This window comes from Anas acuta, chromosome 7, assembly GCF_963932015.1.
Source record: "Anas acuta chromosome 7, bAnaAcu1.1, whole genome shotgun sequence".
NCBI classification, from domain to species: domain Eukaryota; kingdom Metazoa; phylum Chordata; class Aves; order Anseriformes; family Anatidae; genus Anas; species Anas acuta.
The window spans coordinates 22,770,733-22,784,223 of NC_088985.1; the positions used below are offsets into that span (position 1 = coordinate 22,770,733).

The following is a 13,491-nucleotide window of genomic DNA, read 5'->3' on the forward strand; positions in this document are numbered from 1 at the left end:
TGTCAATCCTGCTATTAGGAAATTCTCTCTCAGCTGAAACTGGGGAAGTGGCTTAGGTCTTGTGGGAGCCTGCAGGATTCACATACCAGCAGAGGAGCAGCATTTTGCTTGCTGTGGCAGCAAAAGCAGGTTCAGTTCCTGACCTTTCTTGTCCCCTGTTTCTGCACTGCAGGGAGAGGAGGGAGCATCCAAGTGAGACAATAGTTGCTTTTTCCTCAAGAGCAGTTCTGGACAAAACTGGATGTCAAAGTACAGCCTCAGTAAGTTCAACCTGGCAAGATCTGGCAGTGTTTTGTACCGGTAGGGAGGCATGAGTCTCCCACAGGAAGATACAGGCTCTTTTCCTTAAGTATTACCCAATCAAACCAGTAGTGTATTGGTGAAGAAAATAGCATTGTTTTTCTCCAAGGTACTCATATTCTAGCAGTGCAATTCAGCACACATTTAGAAACAGCAATAAAGAGGAAAGATATATGACAGATCTTTAGGATCAGTGTCTGACCATTGTGCTATGTTTGAGACTCTTCAGAAATTTCTATATACAAACCATATAATAAAATCTTCCTTTTTAAGTTCTGAAGTTCAACTCAAAACTCAATGTTTTTATGTACTTTTCAATCTGTCACTGGAATTTCAAAACCGTATTTAAAAAAAAATAAATAATCAAACAAGGAACCTACTCTGACAGACCAGAAAAGCAGAGTACAGTGTAGCAAAATCAGGCATTAAAAAGCAAGAGAGAATGTAATATGCTTTGTGCAATGCAGCTGTGGCTAAATGCCGATTTGCACATCGGGACGAGATTAGCATCATTTAGATGTGACCTGCATATTGAATAGCTATTGTAAGTAGAGTAAGATAGATAAAAAAGGAAAATGAAACTGTACAGTATACTTTAGATCTAATCTACCATCTTTTGTATTTTTAGATTCTACAGAAGAGTAAAGGAAGAGCTATTAATTCTACACAAGAGTAAAGGAAGACCTATTAACTCTAAATTTTTATAGAATGCATGTATTTTTTTCATATAGAAGATAAGTGGTAATCAGTATATTTCTAAAACAAAGTGGTATTGCTATAAAAGAGCTTTTTAACCACTCAACAGCAAGAAAGTCTTAAAAACAAAACACACATGAATGTTGATTATTTTTGTTCTGAAACTGGTAAAATTTTGATTTTAGGTGTTTAAGGTGTTATGACCAATTTACCTTGTATTTAGTTAAATTTAGTAGGTGTTCTTCAGTTATGTGGTAAGCTTTAGGGTAAGTATTTTCTGCAATGTTTCTCAAACTTTTGACAATGTTTTTTCTTCAGAAAAAAAGTTGAAATGGTCGATGGCCTTGCTGAAACCACACAGGAACTAGAGGCACGTATGATGTGCTGGTGGTTATATCCTGTCACGAGGGAGCAGCACATGCTGTTTTCCAGGACATGAACCTTCCAGCAAGGCCCGCCAAGGGATCCTCACTGGAGAGGCATTGCATCTTGGATTTGGGCATCTCCCATGAGTACAAAAAGCCTGTGCTGCACATGCTTGAAGTGTCAGTGTCATAGCAGGGAAGCAGAAGATTTAGGATGGGCTGAAGGAGTCTTATGGCAGGAATGAGGGCCGATCGAAGAATTGTGAAGGGCTGCTGCTAGGTGTTTAGTTGATTTTGCTCAGATTGTCCTCAGCCTTATCAGGTACTCTTGTTTGTTTTGTGCAGCAATATCTAAGGTAGAATACTTTTTTTATTTTTTATTTTTTATATATATATATTTTTTTTCAGACCATGCAAAGGTAAAACAGAAAATTGTGCCCCTCTCTGAACAAATGGGGGAAAAGTTCATTCAACTCATGTAGAAGACACCACAGAGAGATGCTTACTTAATCTGCTAGACTAGAAGGAATTTTCAGTAATACCTAACAGAGCTCATAGTAAAACCAGCCCTAGATCTAAATATGCATCTACTATTGGGTAATAATGCTCTACATACATCACAAGAGATCTGCATATGTGCTTGGTGTCTCTATGCAGTGGCAAGCTTATGTTTGCATTTCATAAGCTATTAATGGCAGGGGTAAACCTCCCACTCCTGTCTAGTAGATAGCACCAGGCTTCCTCAAGTGCTTTCTGGTTTTGTGTACTTTGCTGTCCAGTGCCAGATAGCCAGGTTTTCTCTATTAACTTTTAGCTCAATATCCAATATTAGCCATATATTGGTTTGTATTAGGCATCTGTTAAGACTTTGCAGTGTGTAATGAAATAAATCTTATAGTCTTTGTAACTGAATAATAATTCTGGAAGGTGCAAAACCTAAGGTATTTGCCAAAGGTAATATATGGATGCAATAATATATGCAGGATTTTGGATTTTTGCATTTCCAGATGCTTGCAAACAAACCAGTTGATACAGTTAAGGAATCACGTTTTAAGTGGTGTAGAATAGATGCTCATACTAAAAATCTTTTGTTAAAGTGGAAGTATCTACCTCAGTCATCTGGTTACAATGTCATATGCTGTTCAAACATGTCAGAGAATATCAGGACTCCAAACGTATAATAACACAAGTACAGTTTAAGCCCAATCAGACAAATTTACCAACTGTGTTCACAGTAAGAGAAAGCCTGAACAGCATCTTCCCCTCTGCCCAGAGGCTGCAGAGACCCACTTACATACTGTTTGAAAGAAATGAAAGTGGTAAGGAAAACCATTCTAATGCTAACAATGTCAGGTGTGTATTCTTGAGAACCATGGACTCCAGACACTCATTTATATGTTAGTAAGGCCAAATACCCATGCCTGGGAGGGGTGAACTTGAGTGTCTTGCCAACTGCCACAATTGACACTGAGGTGCCCATAGGAGTGGCACATCCTATCTCAGCTCAGAAGATAAACTCTGAACTTATTTTAGCTCAGAAGTGGGTGCTGGAATCACAGCCTGCTGGCATTTTCTCTAAAGAAATGTTCGTATTGTTAGGAACAACTTCTTAGGCAGACCTCTCAAACCTTAATGATTTTTCCAGCATAAGCAAAGCTATTAAAGTTGATTGTCTGATTTGTTCTAAATCAGACACTGTGCAACAGTGAGGGAACTTGTCATTCCTGGAATATTTTAGTTTTCTTGTAACTAGGCTAGGAGTTTGGAATAAAAATGTAGGCTATTCATTTAATTATCTATAAGTTAATTTACATGTTTGTACATAGGTGAACAGCATCTTGTAGCTACTCAAATATTGCTATTGATATCTCTATGTATTCAATACATATTTATTTATTTTTTTTTAGCATTGTTATAATTAACTGTTTCAAGCATGACATTACAGATTTATCATACTGACAATGCTACTGAACAATTTAGTTAAAGAACACATGAAAACTCTAGGAACATTAGTACAAGACCTGTCTTTTTTTTTTTTTTAACAATGCCATAAAAAATGAACATTGCTTGTTGTATCACATGCATTTTGCCATGGTTTCTGCAATGCAAAATGATGTTTAAGGGTTTGTTGAAGAATGCATAATTTGTACAGCATGCTAGCAAATACTTTCATTTTTAATCATATTTAAAATAAAAAACACAACTCTATCACAGACCATGACCAAAGGCCATCCATTGTTCCTCTTGCTTTTCTCACTTGTGTTTTATTAGGTTACCACTACTGTCTGAAAATTTCTCAAATCCTTTTCTGCTGTTGCCTGTTGCTACTTGCAGCAGGTATAAGGAGCCAACACATTTAACTTCAGTCCCTCTCTGCCAGCAATGGACTGAGTACAGCATCTTTAGCAATTCAATTTATAACCTATGAAAGGTACAGGAATCAGCCTGTATTGGACAGCTTTGTTAGCCTGCCATTAATTACTAGAAAACCCAATTTCAGTTTGTTACCATAAAGTATTAAACAAAGTAAACACGCATGCACACAAGTAACTGCAGTCTAATGAATCACTTTGCAGGTCTGGAGCTTCTGTTAACATAAACAGCAGATGTAATGCCTGGTGCACCCAGGAAACAGCTTTGTTAAGTAACAAAGTGCCAACCAAAGATAACTTCCCTGCAGGGAAATATATAAATTCTAACAATTAATTTAACTTTAAAATAAAGCTAAATAAAGGTCTTAAAGTTCTTTTACTTTGATAGCTACACAAATGGAATTAGCAGTAGAGGAATCACCCAAATTCAAGGACTTACTCTATTCCTCTCTACTCATTAGTTGAAATCAATTTAACCACACACTTATGCAAAAAACTTTTTCAGAGTTCAACAGAAGAAGCTATCAGAATTTTTTAGATATTGTTTCCAGTATCTCTAAACTTTGAATGTAAAATTCATGTAGAATTGTGTACTAGTAGTGCTTTTAGTCATGTAAGTTTTAGGGAGAAGCTTGTACATAAATAATGGATTTAAGATATGTTTATATCTTAAATCCATTATTTAAGATATATATATATATAAATATTATTTAAACAACACAAAAACACACACAAAAAAACAAGAACCCATAAGTAATATTTCATAAGAGATGTTCCTTGCCACATTGAGGAATGAAAATGTCAGATTAATTCCTGGCACCAGAAGGAAAGGAATACAAGACTTATGTTGAAATATGTTTGACTGATAGCCCTTATGAAATATTTACTTACCAAGAAATGAGATCCATTCATGCTCAGTTTTTCTACAAGCACAGCAGATTCAGGCATTCCAAACTATGGTGAGAAATAACAGAATTATTACAAGTATGAAATTTGACATTTGTAAAGAAGCTGATTAATATTTCCATGCTCAAATACTTAGGGTTGCAGAAATCTTTATACTGTTTGGCATGGATAGTCATGAAAAGGATACTGGGCAGAATAATACCAATGTTTAGAAATAAGTAGTGACTTCCATGCAAGAACAGATAAGGCCTCTTAAGTATTACCCCTTTCTTCAGAAGGAAGGGCTGAAAAAATCATGAATGCAGTAGACAAGGTAAAACTATGAAGCAGAAAATCTAACGAATAGAACAAAGAGCCCAACAGAAATAAATTGTGGAAATTTAGTTGCTGTAGGATAAAAGAGGAGGTTAAAAACAGAAACAGGTCAAAAAGGTAGCTCATGGCATAACTCATTAACTGCATCACCTCAGGAAACAGTTACATTTCCAACTGCTTGGAACTGAAGGCTGTGTAGGAGAAAGCTCTCCTGCTACACGCCTCTATTACCAACTCTCAGTATGCACCAGCAGCAGATGACTGGGTGAGATGTCTTCAGTTCCCATGGGAGATGGGCATTGCTAGAAAGCAATTCAGGTTCAGAAACAGGATCTTACTTCTCTAGCATGGTTGCTTGTTTTTTTTTTTTTTTTTTTTTTTTCTTTCTAAGTAAGCTGGCATTGGTTACAAAGCAAAATGAGACAAGGATGTCCAGTAATAGTATCTCTTTGTCACAGCAACTAGATAATAATTTCGAAAAAAAGCGAACACATTGGATTGCCTTTATTAAGATATCTTAAAAGTCTAACAAGTCACTATAGTATATGTTTTAGTATGGGTTTTCAAATAAATTGCAGTTATGTATAACAAGTAGGAAAATATCAGGAACTCTTCTTTAAGAATGTACCGCTTTTGAAATGACTTTGTGTTTGTTATGCTTGGTCAAAGAACTCAGTCTGTTTCAGTTCCATTAACAAAGTGTATTTTAATACAGATACTACCTAATCATTTTATTGGTTTAGATTAGAACAACTGTGCTCTGGAAAACTGTTAAATGCACGATCTCCCTGTAGTTCAGAAGTTTGTGTCCAGGTTTTTAAAGGATTGGGCCAGTGGTAGTTTAAACTTTTTTTTTTTTGTAAACTTAGTATTGAAACTGGAAAACAGTGCATCATGGGGAAAATTTGTCAAATTTGTTACACATTTATCAGTTCTTGGTGACTCTTTCATATATTATAGATGTAATTTCTTGTAGTAGTACAGACCAACTCAGATGCTAACAGAGAACATTAATGAAAATAAATTATTCTCATAACAATACCTGTGGAATTTTCTAAGGTAATTATTTATTTCTAGAATGCATAAAAGTGATTATCCTTAAAAACCTTCAAAATGTATTTTATGTACTTTTTATATGAAGACTTTATACTCAGACTTTGTTTGGCCTGTAAGCCAATATTTCTACATATATGCTTGATTTTATAAATTCTCCTTTTTTACTACGTTTGGAGAGTGCTTTGTTTGCAATTGCTGTGGGTGTTGCAGACAGTGTTTGGGTGTGTGTGGAGGTGTTAATTGCTATTTTTTAATGACACTTGCACAGATGTTGGCAGAAAGGCAAAAATCAAGGTAACACGCAGTTTCTATTAATAATAATGCCCACCTATTTCCATTTATTTGCTCTCTTTTCTAGTTATTGACCCCGATGAGCTCCTTTTTCTATGGTGGTTTGCTGTGTGCTATTAATCACGCAGGTACCTTTCATGTGAGGGGGAAAAATTGATTTTTTTTTTTCTTCCAATTATGAGCTTGTTAGGCAAGCAGACATCTCATTGTTGATGTTTAGCGATGACCACTGAAAGTTTCATTCTGTTTCAAATACTGCTGACTCCACAGCATTACAATCAGTACTGAGGAGAGGGACTAGGCTACATGACAAATGTGGCAGTCCAGGTAGATCAACTCTGAGTGCAACATGGAATATGTGTTGTCACAGTTATAACATATACACAAGATAACAAGAGTAAGTACATGCATATGCCTAGCAGGTTTCTGTTATCGTCTTTAATTATTTATTCTAGAAGTCCCAGCATCAGTCGCAGCATACATGTATAAAAGGTGATGTGACATTAAGGAAATTGCTGTTCAATTTATTATATTCTGTTCAGCACTCATTTGCTATCTTATATACCTATGCTGAACGGTATTTAAACCTTCCTCTGAACCCAGAAAAAACTTTTTTTTTTTTTTTTGTTGTTGCTTCAAGCTCTTCAGGAATCTTTTATTTGAGTGCTTCAGAAATACTAATCTGCTATGTTTTCTTAGACCACCTTGTGAGGTGAAAGCTGTATTAGCAAGAGGAGTTGAGATGCCTGAGAAATAAAACTCATACAGTATCTGCTGCTTTAGGATGTGTAACTAAAGCTATGCAGGATCTAAAGTAGGTATACATATACAACCAATATATTCAATAATTTGGCATTTTTAGCTTCTGAGCTCCCACTATGGCTGTAACTCAGCTCTTACCATTTCTGCAAATTGGAGTCTGGAATTTCAGCTCAAGCACTCAGGAAATTGCTTTTTTTAAATTTATTTTTATTTTTTCCCTTACCCTCCCCCATGTATGACTTGCATGGCTTCAGGAAAAAATGCTGAGCTAGAGCACTGACAGAATCTGATATTTCAAAGCAGAATTAACTTCACATTACCATGAATACAGTTGCTCTTTTTTGGCAAGCCCAGGCCTTGCACACCCTACAATATCTATAAAGACTCAGAGTAGTGCACAGAAAATGCAGGCTTTTCTGCATTGAAAGAGGCAGGTTCTTCTGGATGGAAAAGACAGCACATGAAGAAGCAATTGCAGGCTATCATAATGCGTATATAAATCGGAGCAAGTTCAGTTCTGGAACTTTTCATATCTGAGTGCTTGATTCTGCAACCTTAACAGGGGTAATAGATGCCATGTCTATGGGAAGGTTTTGGACAGTTCCCGTGGGTTGACTGGCTGTGAAAGGGATAGCAGTACCTGGGTCAGCCTCCGCAGTGCTTGCATTGGGAACTGGAGGGCTCTGTACAATCTGGCTGCTGCTCCCCAGTGCTAGTCCTTGATGCATGGAATGGCCAAACACCTGGTGTTGGTTATGCTGTAGTGGTTGGATCACTTAGCTGCCTTTGTTGGTGATATGAACATAAGCAAAGCATGAACTTATAAAGTTGGAAAAGATAATAATACTCTCCCCTGACAAGTACCAAGTCAGAAGTCATGGCTTGCTTGCTGACATTTCTTTGGAAGCCTCTGTTCTGTTGATAAATTATTATTAATCTTGCCTTGTATTTTTCTACAGAATTACTGGGTACTTTAATTAATAGATGATACAGTGATTCTTGTCTGATTTCCTTTAAGCTGCAAGGCTTTGAGCTAATTAATCCTCTGAGTAGCTGTTCACAGTAAAAAGTTCAGAGTTTAGCTGAGACATTATCATTATGGTATGAACCAATTCCATGGAAGAGGTTCACTTTCTTAATCTGGGGACCATGGTCTACCCTGTGATCCATCTGCATTGTAAAACTTTTTTAAACTGTACACACACAAGGACTTGTATCTATGCACAAAATGAAGTAGAAAGATATAAAATAGTACAGAAACTTTTTTACATTTTACATGGCTACAAATGGAACACTTGTAGAAACACTTCATAACAGTATTTTTTTTTTTTCTTGAAAAAGACTACATGCTGCTTCAATTGAGAAGGATGAGAAACCTTAATGGTATTAAATTCTCACTGTTTGTGTAAAACAAACATTGGAAAGATGGGTGCTTCTACAGGTAGGAGGATGAGCTCAAGTCAAAAACTATATAAAGTTATTTAGAGAAATTTCCATTAAAAAAAAATCAAAAGGAAATGTGAAAGACGACTATATAGCATAATACAGTGAATTATTTTTATTATGTAGATAAGGTATACATAGAAGTTTAAAACCTGAGCCATGATATTCAGTACAGTAGAAGGAAAAATCTGTTACATATACATTATTTATATATATATAATACACATAAACATAGATATATCAGAGGAGATATTGTACCTATCAGAGAGGAGATTATTCAAATAGTGAAAGAATAACTGAAGGTAAGCTTGAAAGACTTTGCAATTCATATTGTTTTACATATAATAGAATGGACATTGCATAGCAAGGAAGGGTACAAGCAGGCAAAGTAACAATTTTTTTTTTTTTTTAAAGAAAAAAGCTCAAGTACCGTGAGTCTGAGGAAACATCTAGCAACTACTGTGTGTATTTATACATTGAGAAGAAAAGATGAAGAGTTAGGTTCTTACTGACATCCTGTAAATTTTAAAGTAAATTGCAAATATAAAATATGTCCACATTCACTGAAATGGTTATTTCTTCTCAGTATATAAACTGGGGCATGAAATACCTCTTCTATTCTAAGAAATAGCCTATGAGCAAACATTTCAATATGATTTGCCATGTAGGAGATCTTAGCTAACAGCCTCTGCCATGAAATAAATCTGTATAAAAAATAGGAGAACACCCAGAAACTCACATAGTAACATGAATGAATTCTTGAGGATGGTACCTGCTGACTAATCTATTTTCAGTATGTTTGAATATCTGTGCTATGTTTAGGATAAGATATCTGTATACTGTATCCAGTAAGATTTTCTGCTAGCTGAATATAGACTGAACTTTCTCAAATGTTACGTATGCAATTCAGTACCTGTCTCAGGAGATCTGCAACTTGAAAAGCTGTCCAGTTTTCACACTCCTCCTGCGACGGTAATTTTGTGGCCATGTTGCTATCCAGTGAGAGAGACTTGGTCTATATGAGTAATGCTGAACTGTTGCTTCACTGCTCTTTACTGAGCTGCTGTAGAAATCCTAAGAGGAAGTCCTTTCTGCAACTTTTTTCCTGTTTGCTCACTTAAAGTGAACGCCTTTAAAGATGATTTAGGAAGTATCGATGTTCTTATGCAAAGTACTCTTTCAATAAAAGAAAACTATGCAACATATGCAAATATCTGTCATTACTGGAATCAGTTAAGCACATTCTGCTGAAAATCAGTGCATAAAATTTCTGAGTCATTGGCGTCTTTTAGAGTTAAATATGGAACCAAATCTTTATGTCTATTGCAAAATATTAGATAGCTGCTGTCTCTTGCCTACCTCAAACTCAGTTGTACAGTTGCTTGGATGCGCCTTTAGACTGCATTTGACTTGCTTATTTGTTTTGATGTGCTGTGCTGTTTACATTGGAAAAACAGCTTAGTTAATGACCTTTTACATCCATGTTGACACAATGTATAATTCCATTCTTTATCTCAAATCTGGGTGCCATGTTTTTGGATGGATATAAATCACTCAAAGGCAATGTATGATCTTAAAAATGTTTTTTTATTTTTCTTCCTCTTTGTCTGAATACCATTAAAGAACACATTGTCAAAGTCATTTCAATGCTATGTTATCTTTTCCAAAATGTAGGGCTGACATAAAAATGCTGGTGCTGGATCAAACCAGAAATTCAGAAAAGTTCACCTAGCTCAATACCTTGTTTTCTGACAGTGGTCAAAAGCAAGATACCTAGGGAACAGTGTGGAAACAAATTAAGATTTTCCTTTCCCTAGTGTTCCTAATATATAGCGTTATATATATTATTAACATAATATTACATATTATATTAACGACATATTAATATTATTAATAATATATAATATAAACATTCCCAACTATTTTGAAATCAATAACTTACTGGTCTGGATGTGATTTCCATATATGCTATGTGCCCGTACACTATACATGTTACACAGAAGACCCCCAAATTAGGAGCTGTGGCCACAATCCTTTAAGGAGGGAGCTGCACAATGGTTTGGCTGGACATAGATCGCAGGCTGCAGGAGGAGGAAGATGAGATGTTTGGTGGAAGCTGGGACTTGGATGGAGTTGGGAGGGAGCAGAGCTGAGTGAGTCTCAGGATGGACACTTCTGCCTCTTCCCAGCCCTGTCCCTGTCCATCCATCTCCCTGGAGCTGAATCCCTGCCCCTCACACAGTGCTTCTCGGCCTCTTCATGCTTCCAGCTGAAGAGCAGCAGCACAGGCAGTTCTTACAGTGGAGGAGGGGGCAGGTTGCATACTCTAAAATGGAGCAATGGGGAAATTTTGGGAGCCATTGTTTTATAGATTGGGCAATAAAACTGCAACGATGCATCTGTGGCTGCTGAGACAAACCAAGATTATTTTGTTAAGCAGTTCTGAGTCACCACATCAGGAGAAATATGAAAGCTTCCCTAAAAGGCTGGAGACCAAGGAATGTTATATTCTGCTTTCCAATTACTCTTCCTGTTTTATTTGGACATGTGTTCAAAGGTTAAAATAGATTTCAGCTAAGTTAAAATGTCTCATCTGTTATCTTCACATTTTCCTGCATGTATTTTTGCTATTCAAGTGACTGACAGGTCAGTTGTTGCTACTGAATACTCTTAACTCTTTCCTATCCTGTGACTTTGCAGAACATTGAATCTAGATAAACTTAACAGCTGGAATTTTAGAAATGCAGAGTAAAGATAGATGCCCTTGCATATTAAAGCTTACCTCTGTAGAACAGAAAGTATTCACCAAGTGCCTGGCTGCTGACAGTATAAGGAAAGTTAAACTGAATTTTATAGTGTTTTGTTTGTGAGTGGTTCCAAGGGGGCGACATCTCCCTGGGTGATAGGAGGGAGCAATGCTTTCTTCCACTGTGTGCAGGACCAGAAGAAAGAGGTACCTCTCCTTTAAGAGACTTTGCCTCCCTAATTTCAGTCCAGGAGTAATTGTGTCAGTAGGGCCTTCAGGTCTGGTGGAAGAGGGAAGCAGTGGGAGGAAGCAGTGGTGGGAGACTGGATTATGGTTTAATGGTTGCTTGTATGAAACATGAATAAAGCAAAGTGCAGCAATACTGTTATTTATGCGGTATAGTGTTTAGTTACTGGGCAGGTGTAAGCAGTTCTAGTTGAGAGCATCTCAGAGGCAGACTAAAAATAGAGTTTTAAGGGCAGAGAGGATGTTTGAATTCAGTGCATGCTGCCTGCTTCTCTTTCTGCCATGGCCCATTAGGCCAGTAACATTTTCAGAGATCCCAGCGCACAATTAGGTACTCATTACAGCCTGCAACCCTCTGCTTATATGCTGCTTCCCAGGCTGCAGTATGAGCTGAAGCCCTGTCCTACTAGCTTGTCCACCCTGCTGTGCCCTGCTCTTCTCTCACTCTGCTTCTCACTCATTGCTCTCCTTCCTGAAACACTGACTAATTCTTCTACCATTGCTTTTGTTGATACTGCCAGAATTTTATATTCTGGCTTTTCAGGGTAGTACTCTCCTTAGACCAATGTTTATACAGTTATGCTCTCTACTGAGAAGGACATCTATTTAGGAAACTAGTGCTCAGCTTGGTGTTTCCACAGGGGCTGTAGCAGACGTGGCCAAACCACAGGGACTGTGGTTTGCAAGATATACTTTACTGTTTATGTTTCAGCCAGATTAAATGTGGTGATGACGACAAAATTTAAAGACCAGGAACATGGGCATTGTCATCTGGGAGCCTATAGCTCTTATCTGATGCCAATACTTATATTGGCTTGGTCAATGCTGTAGTTTTCTTTCCTCAAGTACATGCAATAAAAATGCAGTATTATTGTGCTTCTGCTTACTTTCCACTACTTCCAAGGGGAGTATTTCAAGAATAAGTAGGAGTCTAGATTTGGTTATTAATTAGTACCCTCATGCTTCTAGTTACTTTACGCAATTTATCAAATTTCATGGCAATCCAATTAAATGAGTGCAGTTGAACAGGTGCCAGCTGTGCACACTGTAATGAGGGAGATCCTTGAGCCTCCAGGAGTGGGGGAGATCCTTGAGCCTCCATATTTTGGCCTCCAGAATCCACCATCTAAAGGTGGGCCACAAATTGGTTCTTTGCAAACTGCCATGACCCTACACAAAACTTTCAAGCAGACTGTAGAAACTTGAATGAAAACCAACACTAGCCCTGGGCAGGTCATATACACTCAATACTTGAATACTGAGTGTCGGGTGTCTGTTGATCTGGCAGGGTTGCTGGCAGACTTTAAAATGGGTTGGCTACATGCACAGAGTGTAATATGTTATTTTAAGCTTGTATCTAACTGAAGACATTAACACTTTTCATCAGTATTCTTTACAATTTCACTCCTTGAAAAAAGGCACAAATCTATTTTCTGTACATTGAGAATTTTTATTAAATGGAGCCCTTAGCAAAACTGACATTTAATACAGAACTCTATCTTGTTACCCCTTGGGAAGCAACAAATTTCAGGGGAATCTTAGCTAACGAGCACATTGTAGATACCATGTAATCTGACCTCTAAACAGAAATTCATTCCCTATAATTCATACATAAAGCAGAGTTAACACATTGTTACAGTATACATCTGAATGTTTTTTTTCCTAATATCTGAAATGTGCAAGCCATATAAGAGACATGTTTGTATAGTCTACAGCTCCTTGGAGCTTCATAAAGTGAGTTTTCGATTTGCAATTTCATAGAAATCTCTAATAAGAGAATAAGCAGTATAGAAAATGGTTCCTAGATCATACCACTGGCATTTCTTGCTAAATACAGCTATATATTTAAAAGAAGATAAGCACTAAATATGTTAAACTTATTTGAGAACTTTCAAAGTTAAGTTCTGCTTAGGAAAAAACTTGTAGCAGCTGCATGCAACTGATCTTACTGGAATGCTCTCTGGAAAATATACTTTAGAAAAATCTTAGCTCA

General features: G+C 36.9%; 2 protein-coding genes across 9 annotated transcripts in view; one reads left to right on the plus strand and one right to left on the minus strand.

Moving 5' to 3' along the window:
* The window catches only part of BLNK (B cell linker), a 94,988-nt gene extending 85,467 nt beyond the window's left edge, over positions 1 to 9,521 (minus strand). Inside the window, exons 1-2 of the mRNA XM_068688156.1 lie at positions 9,420 to 9,521; positions 4,625 to 4,687 (exon numbers count right to left, since the gene is read on the minus strand). Coding sequence (XP_068544257.1) covers positions 4,625 to 4,687; positions 9,420 to 9,494 — 138 coding nt within the window. The 5' untranslated portion in view covers positions 9,495 to 9,521. The remainder of the gene's footprint in view (positions 1 to 4,624; positions 4,688 to 9,419) is intronic.
* DNTT (DNA nucleotidylexotransferase) overlaps positions 1 to 13,491 on the plus strand; it is a 180,036-nt gene that overhangs the window by 35,659 nt on the left and 130,886 nt on the right. The gene's annotated exons all lie outside the window — the stretch shown is intronic.